At 44.7% G+C, this 20,484-nt stretch overlaps 1 protein-coding gene across 13 annotated transcripts in view; it reads right to left on the bottom strand.

The window, feature by feature from the left end:
- Nucleotides 1-20,484, bottom strand: part of LOC147123222 (LIM and calponin homology domains-containing protein 1-like) — a 637,194-nt gene that overhangs the window by 44,441 nt on the left and 572,269 nt on the right. For 6 of the 13 annotated variants that reach the window (XM_085969296.1, XM_085969236.1, XM_085969219.1 and 3 more), the window contains 3 exons: nt 15,210-15,284; nt 8,843-8,877; nt 3,452-3,565 (listed from right to left, as the gene is read on the bottom strand). In XM_085969296.1, the coding sequence (XP_085825422.1) occupies nt 3,452-3,565; nt 8,843-8,877; nt 15,210-15,284 (224 nt within the window). The remainder of the gene's footprint in view (nt 1-3,451; nt 3,566-8,842; nt 8,878-15,209; nt 15,285-20,484) is intronic. The other 7 variants (XM_085969227.1, XM_085969256.1, XM_085969260.1 and 4 more) reach the window with 7 other exon arrangements.

Raw genomic sequence — 20,484 nt, 5'->3', positions numbered from 1 at the left:
CAAATCCTATAAATCATAACAGGAATTTGGATGAACTGTTAATAAACAGGACCATTGTCATTGGATCACACACAGGCTCTCAGATCTTAGTATAAACATTTGCTATCCCATTGGCTTAGTGGACCATCATGGCCACAGACCTCAGTGAGCAAATGCACTGTGTGGTGTGACACAGAGCATTATTGATTACCAAAGTTGAAGTCCTACATGATCAGCACATGCATGGCTGTTAGCGACCAGCCTGCCACATAAAATAATTCCATGCACAAGAATGGTTTGAGTAAAATTATGAGAAGTGTGGTTAATTACAGTCTACTCTAGGAGGACATTGAGGTTTATTGAGGGCATGTGGTTAGGATTCTCATGGTTGAGATAGGGAACTCACTTTATGGAGAACCATGGGTGGAAACTCATATTTTAGCACATGCAATGTCAATCTTATATTGGGATTATTGTGTCAAATTTACATGAGTAATGCCATGAATTTAGCATGAAAATTATTGTATAGATTAGCTGAATCACATTTATTTGTCTCCTCCTTCTAGCATAACAACATGATTTGTTGGCTTGGCAATGCAATGGCATAGTATTAGCTTCACTATAATAGCTGGAGAGAGCTGAGTGCCTCATAAATCAACTTATGTCATGCTGTGCATTGTACCATATCTACTTATCAACATGAGACTGACCCCCCAAGGGCAGCTAGATTTAAATAGATTTAAGGTTGTGCATCCAGGGAAGCTGGCTGTCAGACTGGTTACTCTGGTTCCCTCTGAACCTTGGATGACCACTGCACTTTTAGAGAAAGACAGTCTAGTGCTGTCTATGGTAATTAAAGCCCTGCTACAGTAAGTGAGACAACATTGTCTAATGTGCCTCACTCGTACCAGCACCCTTCATACAACAAGAGTATTTAATTTCCAGCTTTTTCTGTTGTTATTTAATGAAGGAAGTAGCTTACTGTGATCAAATCAGGGATGGTACACTCATAGGAGAGTGAAGAGTTAACATTTTTTTCAAAATTTGTATGTGGTGAATCATTGCTAATTTATCCTTCTAATTTCTCCCCTGCTCTTCACCCCTTCATGGGGGCCAGCTGCCCTCAGTACCTGAGCCAAACAGCCATTCTTCATACGAGAACCTAAACCATTGAGCAGCCAAGCCCCAGCTTGTCCTCATACATGCAGGAGTTACTAGTTGCACGCAGGAGTGCAAACCCTGGCTAACTTCTTCTTCCCCCAGGGTGGTGAGGATAATTGTAGCACCACATCAGATATCACCTAATAGCCATTGATCTGAGATCACACCTGGGAGTTTCTTGAACTCTTTGTCTGAGTTCCACTTTTAGCTATTTATATTTTTTGTAAATTCTAAAAGCTTTTTTCTCACCTCTTAGTCCTCCTTTTAGGGGCTTTAAACCCCATCAGACCAAGTTGTCACTAAAATATGCTTAAAATCCATTATACACATTGGGATAACAGATTCCAATTATTGTCCTATACTTGCGAGTGTCATGGTATAACCTCTTCAGAACTACCACTTCTAAAGATGAGATAACTCCAGATTCTGACCACTGCACTGTATTTTGGCATGTATATGTTCAGGTGGTGAGTCAGTCCACATTCCTTTATTTATCCATTCTCAGGATGTGGGCATCATTGGAAAGGCTGGCATTTATTGCCCATCCCAAGTTGCCCTGAGAAGGTGGTGCTGGGCCTTCTCCTTGAACTACTGAAGATTTTTCTTTGTAGTGGTTTTATACAACTGAGTGATTGCCTGGCCAATTCAGAGGGCAGTTAAGAGTCAACTATGTGAAGAGTCAATGTCCTTTAAAATAAGTGTAACACATGATCAATGCATATTTGTAATATTGCTAAAGGTTTAATTCAAGCAGCCTAGGTAAAAGTTTGGAAAGCAGGGGATTAGCCACTCTTTCTATTTGATTCCATTTTCACTAATGCTCATCCAAGCAGCCATGCTATTGCAATGATCACTGAAGTTTTGGCATAACAGTCCATGCTATTCTCAAGCACGTCACCTTACCTGTTGAAAATCAGGAGCAATTATTTAATTCGCATAAATTGACGCAAGCCAGTTGTTTTGTGTAACTGATTATAATAGCTCAGCAGAAGCTCCCTCTCACTGTCAACAGTGTCTAGTAATATCTTTACTCCTTGCTGTGTTGAGTTAACGAGGAGCAGCAGAACACATGCAGCCATTTACATGGAGACTGTGGATATCATGGAAAGCATGCTCCATCAGTTGGGTTCACAGGTTAGATGGTTTAACCACTTGCACTGGCATGAGTATCATACACTATGCAACACTTTTAAGAAATATTAAGCAAAGATGACTGCCACATGGTAGATGAACACAGATATATTATGTGAAAAAGACAAAAACTGGGATCATGCACAAAGTCACGATTTCAGCTGTTGCAATTTCCATCACCTCTCATACATCTTAAGTATCTTTCTCACTGAAGCAGTACTATCAGCCTTTTTTGGAAAATTAATCATTCTTCTGAATAGTTCAACTTCCTATGCATTTGCAAATGCAACTAATTACTGCAGTAGTCAGCAAATTACTGTTAACATGAAGCTTTGTACTATAGGCAGCACGGCTTTGTATTATTACTAGCATTATTGCAGAATGGTGGCAGTATTAATAAAAAGGATCCAAACAACTAAATCAAATTAAAGGTAGTTCTAACAAAGGAAGATTACTTTCTTTTTTTATATTGGTATCATTTTTGCCTCATCCTCACTGTACCAAGTTAGCTCCTCACATTCATGTCTTTCTCAGTCAAGATGTGCTTGTTAATGCTATCAATGTCACTCCTTACATGAGCAGTCATAAGATGTACTGACATTGTGTAAAAGGTCCCCTATCTTGTTTCCTTGGCTGAATTTCTCTTCCTGAGATGATCCAGTCAATACAAGTGATACAAGTGATACTAGATCTCAGGGGAATCACGAGTTTGAACATTAGTCAAAACTGACGTTCAAATTCAAGTTACCTCGTCCAATGCTCGAGCAATCTCCCTCGGAAAACTGATCTTAAGAAATCACTGGAGAAGATGGACTGGATTGAATAAGTTAATGATTGCAAGTAGCATCAATCGCAACTTAGTAAAAATTTATACCAAAATCAAATTTCCAGAAATATATTTTATTGAATGACAGTAATTTGCTCCCTCCCATAGCAATCCTAAAAGCCTTTCAGTTTTTCATGGTTCCAATCTGCCTAGCAGAACACTGATGCACTGCTTCTCTTTCACTATTGTCTTCTAGTTGGCTAATCAGAACCATGTTTGTGAAAAAAACATGTATAAAGGATTAGTGCAAAGAGCCTTACGGAGGGTGCACCGCATCTACGCAAGCCTACATGACAAGCAGCAGCAGGATAAGCACGTTGTAGCAGAGGGTCAATGCAAGTTGTGTTAATGTACCTGGAGCAAGCGTTCCTGCTCTTTCTGCCATCTTTCCTGACGCTTGCGTTCTTCTTCTGGGTCCCAATACCAGCGGTCAAAACGCTTAGGGAGATTTAAAGGAGCAACTGGGATCTAACAATCCACATCAAGAAAAAGTTGTGTGACAGATTGATGTTATTTCATGATTTGAGAAATTTCAATTAAGTTGATGCTTCCAGTAAGTAAGAGTAATAATGACAGCTACTGAGGAAGGCAGATAAAAGACTAAAGCCAGGGACGGATTCAGTCACATTCTCTTCAAAAAGTTTAAATGGACAGATTGTTAAATATGAAAGACATTAACAGATGGTTTCTGTAATGAAAGATTTAGCCATGACACCTACAGTCATTTCTAATTGTTATGATTTAATTTATGTTCTCATACAATATCGCTTATGAGATGTATTTAGAAAAGACAAGAGCAGTATGAGTGCCAATAATCCTTATCCTTTTTTCCCCACATTTGAAGTGATTATTTTCCTTTATCCTGGGCGTAGCCAAAGGAATGGGAATATGACATGTGCCAGGGTCTGTACCTGCATTTGAGCTAAGAGGCACAAAAGAGCAACAAGGCATGACTCATTCAATGACTTCCCTCCCATACCTCTGGGCAGACAGCTATGCTGTGCATGGTGACTCCACCAGATGGCACACCTGAGATTAGGAACTTTACATAAAATTACACAGAATCTACAGAAACAGGCCATTTGGCCCAACTGGTCTATGCCAGTGTTTATACTCCATTCGAGCCTCCACACACTCTAATTACTTCATCCCCCTCTGCCCCAATATCCTTTTATTCCCTTCTCCCTCATGTCATGTCTCCCCTTAAATGCGTCAATGCTATAAGAACATAACATAACTGCTTCAACCACTCCATGAGGCAGCAGGTTCCACATTCTCACCACTCTATTTAAAGAAATTCCTTCTAAATTCTTTATTTGATCTTTTAGTGGCTATCTTGTTCTGGGCTCACCCACAAGTGGAAACTGTTTCTTCACATTCACCCTATTAAACTCCTTCATAATTTTAAAGACCTCTATCAGATCTCCTCTTAACTGGAGAAAAGAGTCACAACCTGCTCAATCCTTGTGAATCTTTTTTGCACTTTCGCCAGTGCTTCAATATCCTTTTTGTAGTATGGAGACTAGAACTGTACACAGTACTGCAAATGTGGTCTAACCAAGGTTCTATATAAATTTAACACTACCTCCCTGCTTTTGTATTCTACTCCACTAGAAATGAACTCCAGTTCTTCGTTTGCGCTCTTTATGGCCATATCAACTTAAGTTGCTAATTTATGTACCTGTATTTCGAGATCTCTTTGCTTCTCTACCCAATTTAGTTTCTTACCTTCCAAGTAATAAGTGGACTCCTTATTCCTTCTACCAAAATAAACCACCTCACACTTCGCTATATTGAATTTCATTTGCCTTTTATCCATCCACTTTGAAAGCCTGTTTATGTCTTCCTGCATTTTGGTGCAGCTCTCCACATTATTAGCTACACATCCCAATTTGGTATTATCTGCACATTTCGACACCATACCTCCAATTCCTGAGTCCAAATCACTTCTCTATATGGTGAACAGCAATGGTCCCAGCACGGATCCCTGGAGGATGCCACTTCTCACTTTCTGCCAGTCTGAGAAATTTCCCTTAACTCCTACCCTGTGTTTTCTGTTTTGTAACCATCTTACAATCTATTCTACTACCGGGGCCCTGACTCCTGACTTTTGTCATGAGTCTCTTATGTGGTACCTGACCAAGCGGGATATTGACCCTCTCGATTTTAATTCCTGCTCCGCCTGATTTCCACCAGGTGGAGGGAGTTAAAATTCGCCCTTAGGTTTCAGAATTGTAGGTCCATTGTAGAATAATTCTACCTATGTTTTCCTGGACAAAGGCCATCTCCAAGTCAGCTCATAATGACTCACCTTAGCATAAAGGGACAATCACTGAAGAATATAATCTAAAATTATCCTTTAACTTTTACTCCATGTTCTCTTTATTTGTTATGGAGGTTTTTAATTCCACTGAATGGTCCTCACTGCTTTTTAAATCATGTTGGGTAGACACAGTGATAGGATAAAATGTATTATAATACTGATATTAATATTACCATTTTATTGAAATACAATATGGATGTGCTACTTAAATACAGGCCAAGATTTTCCTTACCTTGGCGGGTCTGGGGTGGCGATGTCGGTGGCGGGTCCCGACCCCGCTGCTGGCTCCATCCCGCTGTCTAAAATGACTTTCCGTTGATAGGGCTAGTTAAGCCCGCCCAGCACATTTCCTGGTCCAATTAGAGGAAGCGGGTCTGGTGACGTCATTCATGACGCATCATCAGCCGGTTTCCTTAAAGGGACCATGGCTAACTTTCTATTAACATTTGTGCTGTCAGTGTTATACAGCATTAAAGTGCTGTAAACACTGACAATGACGGCACAGAGGTGCAGGACTGCACTCAGATTCTCCCATGACTCCCTCCAGATGCTTATGGAGGGAGTCAGAGCACGCAGGGAGGTCCTCGTCCCTTCCGATGGGCGGAAGAGACCTCCCCAGGAGACCAACACAGCCTGGTTGACATTGCAGAGGAGGTCACAAGCAGGGATGTTGTCAGGAGGACCTGGATGCAGTGGTGCAAACCTTTCAATGATCTCATTAGATCACGAAACATTAGTACAAAGCCACACTCACCTTCATCCTGCTGTGCCTCTCATCACATCCCCATCACTCTGCCTTCCCTACCCTACTCTTGCACATCCTTACTCACACCAGCTTACCTTGCACCTCCACCCTTCCCTCTCTCTCTCTATCAACATTATCACATCCCAATCTCACTAGCCACCCCTCACACTCACCCTCATCCTAGCGCAATCATACCAACTAACTTCTTAGGCAGTCCCTCGGAACTGAGGATGACTTGCTTCCACACTAAAAATGAGTTCTCAGGTGACTGATGACCAACTAACAACACACAAGGGTAGGCACTTGGGTGTTTTATCCAATGTTCATGTAAAGTTTCTGTTAATGGGCTGTCAAACATTGAAACCTTTATTTTCAACACTTTCCGTTCTTGGACAGATTTGTGTGCAGCTTTGGAAGTGGCTTAGTGAGTTGCAGTGAATGGTGAGATATAACGGTACCCCCCGCAATGGTGGCGAGTGTGAAAGGAATGGCTTGTACATTGTAGGGATGCTTTATGGTGTTGGTGTGGGGTGGTGCCAACCTTGCACATCATGTGGCAGCCTCCCAGGCAGAAATGTGCTCAGGTGCTGATGCCCTCTGTCCTGTGCAGCATCATGTGATTGTGGAGAAGGTTGGCGGTGTTGTTGTTGGTGCTGCTAGTACGCCTGGTGCGGCTGGTGTTGAGGCTGATCATGGTCGGATTCTGAGGACCAAGGTGAGACAGTATAAAAGGCACCCATGTTGATGGAATAGATGGCAGGTGAAGTAGAGATGACAGAAGCATTCTGTCAATGGTGAAAGAGTTCTTCCAATGAGTTAAGAGTGGATGGAGAGTGGAAAGTGGAAAGCCTGCAGAATCTGTGCTGGAAATGGACTGAGAAACAGCTTGTGGCTGAGGAAAGTGATGATCTGTCAGGTGGGAGCTTTTACTGTACATTTGAAGCTGTCAAGTAATCAGCTGGAGCAATGGCCACTGAACTCCCACCTCAGGTTGACAGACGTGGTCACCGAACAACGTAGTTCCCGTGGCCATGAAGTTAAGGTCAAAAGGTCAGAAGGTAAGTTAAAAAAGCCTGTCAGTCATCTGTCAACTAGATGCTAATGAGTTTAATTGGGTCGCCCGCTGCTGCCTGTTGGGTCTGCTCAGCACTGACAGACCCGACATTGGGAAAGGCGCACTGCAGCGGGTTGACAGCAGGTTCCTGACCCGCTGTCAAAAAAAAAAAATGTTCTGCCCAACCCGCCACCGATCACGCTCGCTGACCCCCCTGGAAAAATCTCGTCGACAGTTTCTGCCATTTATTGCAATAGTTGTCAGAACTACTGTAAAACATCTCATTGCTGCTACAGGGCCAATTCTCCATAACTACCAGAAGAACACCAACATAAGTCATGGGGAATTTTCAACTACTTACTGCCCGTTCTTCACCTGAAAAATGGCGACCAGCAGAAGAAAATCTGGTGGTGAACCTGTTCACCCATTTGCCATCACATTGAATTTTTCCTTTTCTTCTTTTAAGATTTTCCGGCCCACTGCCAGCCTGTCTTACCCCCTTGCCCAGCAGGAACCACTCACCAACAAACCCTACATGCCAACTGGCTCCGTACAGAAAACAATCAATTTCTAAGCCCTGAAGCAGCCAGAAAAATGTAAATGTCCCAACTCTGGCTTTGGGCGGGCACCCTGGGCGCACTGCCAATATCCTATCTGATTTGGGCCCGTACCAAAATTCTCCACCATAGTGTTTTGGAGTCTGCTGTTCCTAGTTTTAGCTAGGAACCGAGGTTCACTGAAAACTGCCCAGTTGATGTAACAGCACCATAAGATTTTAGTTCACTCACTGTTCAATATTTATTTTCTAAAATGTACCACAATTTCCAAGTTAAAATACACAGAATTAAAACTGCTTAAGTAATATGGAAAAACATTTTTGCACCTATTTAATGGAGATAATCCATGAAATCAGGGATCAGAGGATGCATGAATAGTGAACAGAAATGGTGGCATTCTGACGATAATTGAACATATACTGCAAAGAGTACTGTACAGTTAATGCACCGTGCCATGGAATAAGGAGGTATGATTTCCGTGTAGTGCCCCATACAGCAAGATCCTCATCAGTGTGGGTTTATCACAGTCACCAACCCGAGGCCAACAGTTTCCCCACTGGGAGAAAAGGAAGGAAACCTAGAGGATCCATCCCAGAGCACCCAGACATTGACCTGTGGCCTAAGATTGGTATGCAGTACATCAAGGGCTAAAAAGAGGTTCATTAAGAAATTGCACAAATAATAAAATAAATGTATGCTACTTCATTCTTCAAATTGACAAGAAGACCCTATTTAGAAGATTATCAGACCCTGCAACTTTTTTGAAGTTTTAACTTAACATTACAGCCTTGTCTTTGAAAGGCATCATTTTTCACAATGCTCTTATTGAAATTGTTTGAATATTCAGCAATTTGATAAACAAATTTAAAAACAGTGCTGCACACATGATGCTCAATGATTCCGTGCTAATCTTGGTCTAATCAAGGTGGATTTTTCATTGTAACATTAGAAAAGCATACCCTGAAAACTATCCAAACCACTACATAGAAGATATTAGCTGTCAAGAACTGTTTCTGTCAAGGCAACTCCACATTATACAGATAAAATGATAATGTTATATACTTACATTTATATTTATATTTTCACTGCTTTCCACTTCTGCTGAAAGATAAAGAAAAGGCTTATTATAAAGAATTAACAATCATGGGACGAGTTTCCACCTGTCCATGAAGGAGTCCTACACGCAGCGGGTAGTGACATGCTGGAGAATTTTTTTAAAAAATTGGTTTGAAAATGCATTTGCTCTAATATGTTGATGTCCAACTAGAATGCCAAACACAAGCAGTAACAATAAAGAGCGAGCAATCAGCAGTGTGCCACCAGGCCAGAGAAGATCTTTTTGGAATTTGTCACTTGCTTGAAAAGTTGTGCAGATGCATCAAGTGAGTTTCTTGGAGCTCGCAACCAACATCATGATAAACATGAACGAGGACGGTGAAAGAAAAATGAATTGCTATTATTTTGCCATAATAACTGATACCAAAAGAAAGAAAAAAGAAAAACTTGCATTTATATAGCACCTTTCACAACCTCAGGATGTCCTAAAGCTCTTTCCAGCCAATGAAGTACTTTTGAAGTGTAGTCACTGTTTTAATGTAGGAAACATGACAACCAATTTGCACACAAGATCCCACAAAAAGCAATTAAATAAATTACTAGATCAGGGCCTAGAATTTCAGTATAGCCAGTTTTGGGGCGCTAACGTTAGCGCCCGCCCGAAGTTAGCGCCCGCCCCAAAGTTGCGCCCCCTTGCCGGAAATTCAGTCACTTCGCCCTAAGAGGTTGCTGGAGCGCTAAAAGAGGCGTTCCACTACTATCTTTAGGCGCTAAGCCGGCGGTGCAGAGGGATAGCGCCGAGGCGGGGCGCAGCGCGGGTGCGGTCATTTTTTGATTGACAGCAGACCCCGTGGCGCCGACCAGCTCTTAAAGGGGGAAGGGACGATTTGGTCTGCTGCCACGCCCTGCACACTGCAGCTTTGCAAATAGGCCTCAACACTGCTGCTCAGCCCCAGGGAGTCATGGCAACGCCAGAGAAGGCCCGTGAGCGTGCCCTGCGCTTCTCAGAGCGTGATCTGGGAATAATGGTGACAGCTCTGGAGAAGAGGCGCAGGATCTTGTTCCCAGAGACTGGGAGGAATCCGACCCACCAAGAATACACCAGAGCCTGGAAGCAGATCGCCAACAGGGTGACGGTCACCGGCGATGCCCCCAGGACCCACACCCAATGTCGGAAAAAATACAACGACCTGACCAGGATTGTCAGGGTGAGTACCCTTTCCAGTCTCCTCCTCATTCTTGCAAGTACACCTGACATGATGAGCAAAGGGAGCTGAAAGGCCTAATGGCAAGCCCTCAGCCAGCAGCTTTGGGACAGTCATGAGCATCAATTGCCCATTCTGCACTCTACACTCTGGCCAAGCTATTCCACCATGGGAGGCAGTGCACAGTACATCAGGGCTACACTCTGGCCAAGCTATTCCACCATGGGAGGCAGTGCACAGTACATCAGGGCTACACTCTGGCCAAGCTATTCCACCATGGGAGGCAGTGCACACTACATCAGGGCTACACTCCGTACTTACAGCCCGTCCTTTCTCTTGCAGGCTAAACTTGCCAATAATCGCCAGGCCCGTGCCAGGACCAGGGGAGGCTGCGCCAAGCTGCAGAAGCTCACTCCCCTGGAGGAGCACGTGAGTGGGCTCATGGGAGCCCAGCTGATCGTGCCCACAGCGTGCGGAGTAGCCGACCCTCCACTGCCCGGCAATGGTAAGGACCTCGCCTTTTGGCCCTCTCGCGTCGCACTTGCGCATCCGAGCTACCTCCTTTGCCACTGTCCCACCAATGCGCTGAATGCCACCAGTCCTGACTCCCTCGCTGACGCCGTCTCCTCACTCTGAAGCTACTCTTGTGCATTCCTGCTTTCAGCTGGTGACGACCAGGTCCCTGAAGCTGCCAGTGACAGCCCCTCCGAGCAGGAGGAGGAGGAGGAGGAGGAGGAGCAAGAGCAAGCCGGACCATCAGGGGAACACTCAGGTCCCGCAGGAGAGGACGAAATGATTGACACGTCCTGACTGGACGAGTGCCTGGACCAACTGTCGCAGGGGATTGCAGCTGCTGGGACCAGTGGCGTCCAGCCACCCAGGAGCCCTGCGCGTGGGCCGCGGCCTTCCCCCCAAAGGGGGGAAGGATCAGAGGGGAGTGCAGTTGATCGGGACACTCGCCGCCACCAACGTGGCAAGGTTCCCCTAGTTCGGTCCCCTGCTCCCCAGCGGGAGAGTCCCGACTCCAGTCCGGACACCTTCACCTCGGAGGAGGCGCGGAAGCTGGACAAGATGGCCGAGGATTCGGACCGGCGCCACACGGAGCTCATGCGCGTGGTGGGGCGCATGCCTGAGGCCATCGAGTCGCTGGCGACCAGTGTGCGCGCGTTCGGGGCATCAGCTGCCGCGAGTGGCCGCGTGCTCACTGATGCCGTCAAGTCCCTGGCGGGTGTGATGCGGGCGCACACCAGGACAACAGGGGCACTCACTGCTGCCACACGCGCTGTCTCAGGCAGGCATCGCCAGGGCACCCGCCGCGCTGCAGCATCCCAGCGAGCCGCCCCTCGGCTGATTGGTGCGGATCCTGCAGTGCGGGCCACAGCACCAGCCAGCGCATCCCAGATGCCAGCTTGCCCACATTGCGCCATCCGTCGCCGCCACTCCCCCACTGGGGCGTCAAGGGCAAGCGGCTGGAGCTGATGGTGGCCAGGCTCAGGTGTGCCACTCAGCAGCCGGCCCCTCGAGGCCCAAAGGCCGTGTAGGCTGCCCCCCAAGGGCATCTGGCGGAAGGACATCTGAGCCTCAGGCGCCTTCCCCCAGCCTCGCAGCAGCCACTGGGCAGAGCTTGCGAAGGAGCAGCAGGCCGGGCAGGGGAGGCAAAAGGCTGGACAAGGTCTCGCCCTCGCGGGCCACTCAGTAGAGGGTGTGGCCAGCTTTCGTTTTATATGGCGGTGGCCATCTTTCTTTTGCCCATGGTTGTTTGGTTCGTGGGCTTATTTTTTGCGTTAAGGCCGAGGTTGAGGCCAGGTTTGTACAAATGTGGAGTTACTCCTCCCCAGTTTGTGGGAGTGAGTCGTTTGTTGGGCTTTTTGTGGGGCCCGTTGATTGTTTTTGGGGATTCATGTGGGAAGGGGTTTTCATTTTTGTGCAATAAATAATTATCTTTATTCATAGAGTCTCCATGGTTGTTCTTGTTAGTGTTTGTTGGCTTCGCCGGCTGAGGGCTTGCGGAGCGGCTGCATTCATCTTCCCTCATGGCCACAAGGCATTCCCTGACAGGGGGCTTAGAAGTAACGTGTAATAAGGTGGCGTCGCGCGGCCCTTGGCCCTGGCCGCTCCCTCCTGGGAACGTACTCCTGCTCCTCCTCCTCCTCCTCCTCCTGCTCCTCCTCCTGAGGTGGTGGTCCAACGTCAGGTGGCAGTGCCTGAGTCCTGCGGATAGCCAGGTTGTGTAGCATGCAGCAAACTACCACAAATTGGGAGACCCGGTCCGGCGAATACTGCAGAGATCCTCCGGAGCGATCAAGGCAGCGGAACCGCTGCTTGAGGACCCCAATAGTTTGCTCGATGATGTTGCGGGTGGTTTGATGGCTCTCGTTGTATGCCTCTTCAGCAGCGGTCCTGGGCGCGCGGAGCGGGGTCATGAGCCAGGTACACAAAGGATAGCCTTTGTCCCCGAGTAGCCATCCTCTTGGGGGAGGCTGTGCCTCGAACATGTCATGCACAGTACTCTGCCGCAGGATAAACGCATCGTGGCTGCTGCCTGGAAAGCTGGCATTGACAGCCATGATGCGCTGCTTGTGGTCACACACCAGCTGCACATTCAGAGAATGGTAGCCCTTCCTGCTGCGATACTGCTCGCCATGCTCCAGAGGGGCCTGCAAAGCCACATGCGTACAGTCAATGGCGCCCTGCACCAAGGGGAAGGCCGTGAGTCTTGCAAATCCCAATGCGCGCTGATGCTGGCTCTCCAGGGCCATGGGGAAGGAGATGAATTGGCGTCTCCTTCTGAACAGTGCTTCGGTCACCTGGCGGATGCAGCGATGCGCGCCGTACTGGGAGATGTTAGCTATGTCCCCAGCAGCGGATTGGAAGGAGCCGGTGGCATAGAAGTTCAATGCCACCGTCACCTTCACTTCCACCGACAGAGACGTCCTGCACCTGAGCTTTGGACGCAGATCTCTGCGAAGCAGGTGGCAGATCTCTGCAACCACCTCCTTTCGGAATCGGAGCCTTCTAACACATCGCGCGTCAGTCATGTTGAGGTAGGAGCGCTGCTGGCGGTATAGCCTGACTGGGTAAGGCCTACGTGGCCGACGCCTGTTGCCCCCTCTGCCTCTAGCCAGGGCTGCCCCTCTCACAATGCGTCTGCGAGCCCTACGGACATGGCGCTGCAGCTCCGCGTTGGCACCCCATGCAACCCCCATCAAATCCTGGCAAACAGTCAAATTTCCAAAAGGCCACTTGCAGCGCTCTGGCCTGAGTCCAAAAATACCTGAGCTGTTGCTGCTTGAAACCAGTTAGCTATCCTCCTTGTTGTGTGTCCAGAAATGCGTTGCACAAGAGTGTTTGCTGCAAAATGGCTGGCCTTTATACTGGAGGGTACGTCCCCTTTAATTTGCGCCCCCCGGGGCCCGCGCTGGCTGTGTTGCGTTCCCTTTTTCAAACGCTCCGGCCGCCAGCCGCACAATGGGGCGGTCCGACTGAAGTTTGGAATCGGGGCGGCCAAAGGGCGTTGCACGAGGATGTGACGTCATTTTCTGCGCGCGCATCCGGGCGGGCGCTAAACTTTGCGCTGGCGCTAACGGCCAACTTAATTTGGGGCGAGGCGCAAACTGCGCTGCGCCCGGGCGCAACACGCATAGCGCCCGACATTCACTTTTCTTTAGGCGCTAACTGCTGGCGCAACCAACTGAATTTCTAGGCCCATCTGTTTTTGGTGTTAGTTGAGGGATAAATATTGGCCAGGACACCAGAGAGAACCCCATGTTGCTCACCAACTGTTGAAACTATCGATGGACAGGTGGAAATCTAGGCTTAAATAATGATTAAAAGGACATAATGACCAGTTAATTATACATGACCCACCACCAACAAAATGATTACCAAGAATGATGACTGAACAGCAAGTGATGGTACAGGAAGTGAGCCATAGAGCTGGAATTTACTATCAACTATTGGTGATATCCAGCAGCTAATAAATCAAGCAACTTTAGAACACAGCCTTGGATTGTAGAGAATTTTGTGCGCTAACACCATGCTGTTGAGATTCTTTTTATTTTTTAAGTCTTTTATTATTTTGCCACCTGAAATAGGAAAACAGGCAAATTAGTCGGGAGAACACATTCGAGTCCCAAGAGTTTGCAATGTACATAGTTGCCAACCCTATCAATGTTAGGTACCGTTACGGGCATCAGACTGGCATTTTAAGTAAAGGGAAATAAGATTATCACAAATGTAAAAAATTCTACAAAAAATGTATGCAATGATTATCTTGCAACTATTAAGCAAACTAAAAAAGGAAACAGTTATGATGGGCAGATCATGTCGCCTGGCCCATATCTGCATGGGAATGGGTCTAAATTTTGTTAATGTTGATGCTTAGCATATATTAGCAAAGGCTATTTCTGAAATTCCTTATTTATATCATACCTGGTTTTGACCAGGACTTACATTCTCAGGGAGCCCCTGATGCCTAGAAATACCGATTGTTACTATTCTCAACACAGAGATGTTCATGGTGTAATCCCTGAGCAAACCCCATGGCCCGTTGGGATGTGATATAGTAACAGTGATACCATTTTTGTGATAATAAAATTTTTAATTCAATCATCATATTCAGATTATGGCATGTTGCATAGAACTATGTAAGAGCATTGAATCTCTTTTTGAAAGCGGGGTACCAATTACAATGGTCAATTTATAATAAGTTAAAGTGAGAGGAGCTGTTGAAGTCTGGTGTAGCTGACACTTCTGTATTCTCTGTAAATTCTAGATAGGCTTGTTTGAGCTGTAAAAGTTTTTAGTCAACTCCAATGTCCTGTATCTAATGATGGGAAAGGCATTTATTTTTATAAAAAGGAAGTACGTCCTATTCAGAAGTCTCCATCTGTGTAGCATCTAAAAAGTCTTATTCTAGTGACAGAATTTTTAAAACTTACTTTAATTCCTTTGAGTTGACATTTATTTTTAAAAAAGCAATTAATAAATGACTTTTACAGGCTGCTTTTTCCCACACTGGTATGCATTGGCAACTATGCAACACATAATGAGATAGGCAAATCTAGAAAAGCAGGGAATGAGTATGACTCATGTGATCATTAGTGTGTCCCAAAGCACTCCCAGGTACAGGAAGCAAAACAGAAGGAGGAAATGACTAAGCACGACTTTTACCTGGCTGTGAGAAAAATTCTGAGCGTCGCCAGGAGTTCCGAACTGTAACCGGAACACTGGCAGTATTAGGTGGCTCTAAGGTAGGTAGCAGAATAAAATAAAAAAGGAAACAGAAATCATAAGAAAATGTCTGACAACAAAATTATATTATGTGGGTATTTAAATTACAAGAATAGATTTGTTTTAGGTAACATAGATATATACAAGTATGTAATATTAATACATTTCTTATAACTGATTTTGACCAGTAATTAATTATTGATCCAAAGATCTTGCTGCAGATTGTAATCCCATAGAGGTACTGTTAGACTTATGCTATTATGTATGCAGATCTGTGTATACTTTACTCCCCTCTTATGTAATTTCTATTTTGGTACTTACCCTGTAAGTCACACTAATGTCTCATCAGTACTACAAAGGATTTCCAAAGGCATGACTTGTACAACTGATTTTGCTATGCATATTCGGCAATTACCATTACAATAATACATTGTCATTTTTTATTTTAATCTTTATACAGGGGTATTAGGAAAATATATACATACAAAATAACTACAGGAGCGCATTACAAATTTTATTTTAACTCAAATAACACATACTATGGGAGCAGAATAGGCTTTCACTATGTGAGCTGATTACTCTCGTGTGACTGAAACCCAGGAGGTCACTAACACAGTGAGCGTACAGTTATTCGGATGTATTAAACTACTCTAATCATATTACCATATGTTGTAAATGGGTATTATTACAGTAAGTTAATCAACTGTAATAATATATAAAATGTACCAGAGTAGATTAAAGGAGTAAACAGCATTCAACACTGCTTTAGACAGGCAATATCCTACCTGACCAACCTCCTGGATTTTTTTGAGAAAGTAGACTATGGTAAACCCTACATCAATGTGTACTTAAACTAAGGCACTTGATAAAGTTCCACATGAAAGTCTACCAGTTAAACTTAAAGCTGTGTGGGTTCAAGCACAGGTGAAATCATTGGCTGAAGGGTAGAAAATGGTGGGTACTCGTTCGAGGAGTATATTGGGGTGGGGGAGTACTGAATGGGACACCCCAGGGCTCAGTGTTGGGACCACGACTGTTGTTAATTTACACCAATATCTTGGATTCAGAAACTCAGTGCAAATTGGTCAAATTTGCAGATGATACCAAACTAGGAGGGCTAGTGGAATTGAAGGAGGCAGCTCAGAAATGACAGAATGGTTTAAACAAAATATGCAAGTGGACAGAACAACAGCAGATGAAATTTAATGTAGGTAAATGTAAAGTGCTACACATTGGAAGGAAAAATGGACAACACACATGCTCCATGAATTGTGTTGAAATAGCAAGGGATGAAGTTCAAAGAAACCTTGGAGTCTTAGTAGACCCAACGCTCAACGGGTGCAAACAATGCAGAGCAGCAATTGACAAAACCAATAGAATGTTGAATTACATGGGCCAAAACAATAAAACTTGTGATCAGACTGTCCAGCTCTCTGGTCAGAGTACACCTTGGTTCGTGTGTCCAGTTCTGATCATAGAGAAACAAAAATGACATTTAGGCACAGAAGGTAGTGCAGAGAAGAGCCATGAAGTTGCTCCCTATTGTCAAGGGTCTGAATTACATAGAAAGGCTAGAGAAACTTGGGCTGCTCAGCATAGATAGGAGACATCTGAAAGGTAACCTAATAGACGTATACAAGATAGTTAATGGAATGGAAAAGGTAAATCCAGAATATTACTTTATATTAAATTGTGGGAGTAGGATAAGAGGACACAGGTTCAAACTAATGTAGGACTGATATCAGGAAGTTCTTCTTCATGCAAAGAGTGATTAACACTTGGAATGAACTTCCATATAGACTAGTGAAGCAGAAAACTGGAATTGTTTAAGAAACAATTAGATGCAGCAATGGGAGGACTGTAGGGTCATTCTGGCTGGATGAATTAAGATGGCCTGAATGGCCATTCTCACCTGTAATTAGGCTGTGATCTTATGGTTACAATTCAGTTAAGATGTTCGGATGATGTCATCGGATGACATCAAAAGTGTGCTCTAAGCAATTTGCTAGTTATTGAGTTCCACGATTTCTATAATCTTCTCAGAATCAGAAATTACTTCTTAGATTATACAGATTTATCTTTACCTTTCTTACCACTCCATTTTCTTACCATACTGCATCCAATGCTATTAAGTGATAATGCAAAAGGTCAACTTGTTTATGATTGCACTGCACATAGTGACCACAGCAATTCTTTCCTCACTCCCGAAATGAGGACAGGATTATACTTTACTGTGATGTCAATGTTGAACAGCCCCCCCCCCCAAAAACCCAACGGGGCCAATGTTTGTTATCAGCAGATTTCAGGCGGACAGTGGGCAGAGTAATTGCACCACCCACCCAATTTCCGCAGCAACTGCCCCAAACCATTTTAATAGTTTGGCCTCATTTACATGTGATTCAGCAGCTGCTAGTGCTGAACCATTGCTCCCAGGCAGGTCTCCAATCAGGTCAGGCAGGAATTCCAGTGTCTCCTCTGTGGAGCTGAGCCAGATAGCAACTGTTAAAGTGGGGGTGGGGGTGGGGGGCGGGGGAGAGAGAGGCAACTGTGGTAGGGAGACATGGAGGGGCCGGTAGGGTTTTTTGTGGCAGCCAGGAGGAGCATGAATGCACACAGGTTTCGGGCCTGTTTGGAGCATGAGACAAGTAAAAATACCAGGGGTGTTTTAACTCCCAGGTCTCATATATGCCACCGGTCAGCTGCCCGCTTGAAATGGGCAGAAAGCAGCAGCTTGCTAACAGGCAGGAGAGAAAGTTTAGGTGGGTAGAGGCCACTGACCAACACTAAACGAAGGCTCATCGGCAAACGGGTAAGTCACGGGTGGGGGTGTTCGGCATGGTCTCATGGGAGCGAAGGGGGGAGTCTCGGGCACCAAAGGCCACAACTTTCCTTGTGGGGTCTGAAGGCCCCAGTTAAAAGGCAATCGGGGTCTGAATGATGTAATAGGACCTCAATTTGCTTAAATTCATGAGGCCTCCTCATCTGCTGGCAGGTTAAAATCCAAAATAGGTCAGGATCTGAGTGGGTAAGTAACCTGCTCATTTTTAACTGTCCACTGCCCGGTTTCCACCAGGTGGTTAGGGTTAAAATCGACTTCCTTGTCTCAGTTGCAATTCTCTAATTTAATATTAATGTTACTATAAAATCATGGTCCTGCTCAACATAATTTCTCCCACACAATAAAAACAATAACTCACATTTGTATAGCGCCTCTGATTGAGGAAGGTGTTTAATAATGAGAACGAAGATACCAAGTGTGAAAAAGAGAGATCAAGGGGTGTGTGGAGGTGTTTCTGAAAGTATGCTCAGAGAGATAATTTTTTAAGAGGCTTTTTAAGGAAGTGAGAGAAGTGGCGAGGTAGAATGATGTAGGGAGAGAGCTCCAGAATAAAAGAACATAAGAAATAGGAGCAGGAGTAGGTCAGTCGGCCCTTAGAGAACTAGTCTGCTTTCCTATTTTTCCTACCAAAGTGGATAACATCACAAGTCTCCACATTATACTCCATCTCCAATGTTCTTGCCCACTCACTTAACCTGTCTATATCCCTTTCCAGCCTCTTTGTGTCCTCCTCACAGCTTACTTTTCCACCTAACTTTGTATCATCAGCAAACTTGGATACATTACACTCAGTCCCCTCATCTAAATCATTGATATAGATTGTAAATAGCTGAGGCCCAAGCACTGATCCTTGTGGTATCTCACTAGTTACAGCCTGCCAACCTGAAAATGATCCGTTTATTCCTACTCTCTGTTTTCTGTCCATTAACCAATCCTGAATCCATGCTAATATATCAGCCCCAATCCCACGAGCCCTAATTTTGTGTAATAACCTCGTGTGGCACCTTATCGAATGCTTTTTGAAAATCCAAATACACTACATCCACTGGTTCCCCTTTACCTAACCTGCTAGTTACAACCTCAAAAAACTAGATTTGTCAAACACGATTTCCCTTTCATAATTTTGACCCTGCCTAATCATATTATGATTTTCTAAGTGCCCTGTTACCACATCCCCAATAATAGATCCTAACATTTTCCCTACTACCGATGTCAGGCTAACTGGCCTATTGTTCCTCGTTTTTTCTTTCCCTCCTTTCTTGAATAGCGGGGTTAAATTTGCTACCTTTCAATCCATGGGGACCATTCCAGAATCTAGGGAATTCTGAAAGATCAAAACCAATGCATCCACTATCTCTGTAGCCACCTCTTTTAATACCCTCGGATGTAGGCCATCAGGTCCAGGGAATTTGTTGACTTTTAGTTCCATTAATTTCTCCAGTACTATATCTTTACTAATACTAATTTATTTAAGTTCCTCAGAAGGCAGAGGTTCAGTGAATGAAAGAGCTTTCATCGGTGATGGTGCTTAAAGAGCGAAGTAAAATGGAGGGGAGCAGCGAGTGCATTCTGGGACACTTAATTGGAGAGATGACTCATGTAGGAAGAATCAAGACCATGGAGGGAGATGTAATCAAGGACAAAGACCTTGAAATCAATGTGCTAGGGAACAAGGAGCCAATGGAACTTGGCAAGGACAGGGTCAATGGGAGTGCATAATCTGATGAGCAAATTGACTCAGGCCAGAGTTTTGGATTAATTGAAGTATGTGGAAAAAAAGAAAAGAAAGACTTGCATTTATGTAGCAGCTTTCACGACCTCAGAGCATCCCAAAGCGCTTTACAGCCAATGAAGTACTTTTGAAGTGCAGTCACTGTTATAATGTAGAAAACATGGCAGTCAAACTGCGCACAGCATGGTCCCATAAACAGCACTGAAATAATGACCTGATAATCTGTTTTTGTTATGTTGGTTGAGGGAGAAATATTGGCCAGGACATCAGGGAGAACTCCCCTGCTCTTCTTCAAATAGTGCCATGGGAATTTTAACGTCCACCTAAACGTTGGAGGGTGAGAGGCCAGAGAAGAGGGCACTTGAGAGATCTTGTCTCAGTGTGATGTAGGCTTGCATTAGGATAACTGTTGACTACAGTATATGACTTTCTTTATATTAGGTCAAGATTATAGATTCTGTGGACATTATTGGCTCCATCATTGTACATTGATCTCCTGTTGCACACTTGTAAATGCAAGAACAGCAATTTTTGCACTAAGTTTTTTTAACTGATGTTTTAATGGTGAAGCACTATTAGACTCACAGGGGGGGAAATTCATTATAGCCCCGTTTGGGGCGCTAACTTTTAAAAGTTGAAAAAAT

The sequence above is a fragment of the Somniosus microcephalus genome, chromosome 2, assembly GCF_052327205.1.
Source record: "Somniosus microcephalus isolate GS21.2 chromosome 2, FLI_Smic_1.0, whole genome shotgun sequence".
Taxonomy (NCBI): domain Eukaryota; kingdom Metazoa; phylum Chordata; class Chondrichthyes; order Squaliformes; family Somniosidae; genus Somniosus; species Somniosus microcephalus.
The sequence above is the reverse complement of the archived record's forward strand: the minus strand, read 5'-3'. Positions and strand labels throughout refer to the sequence as shown.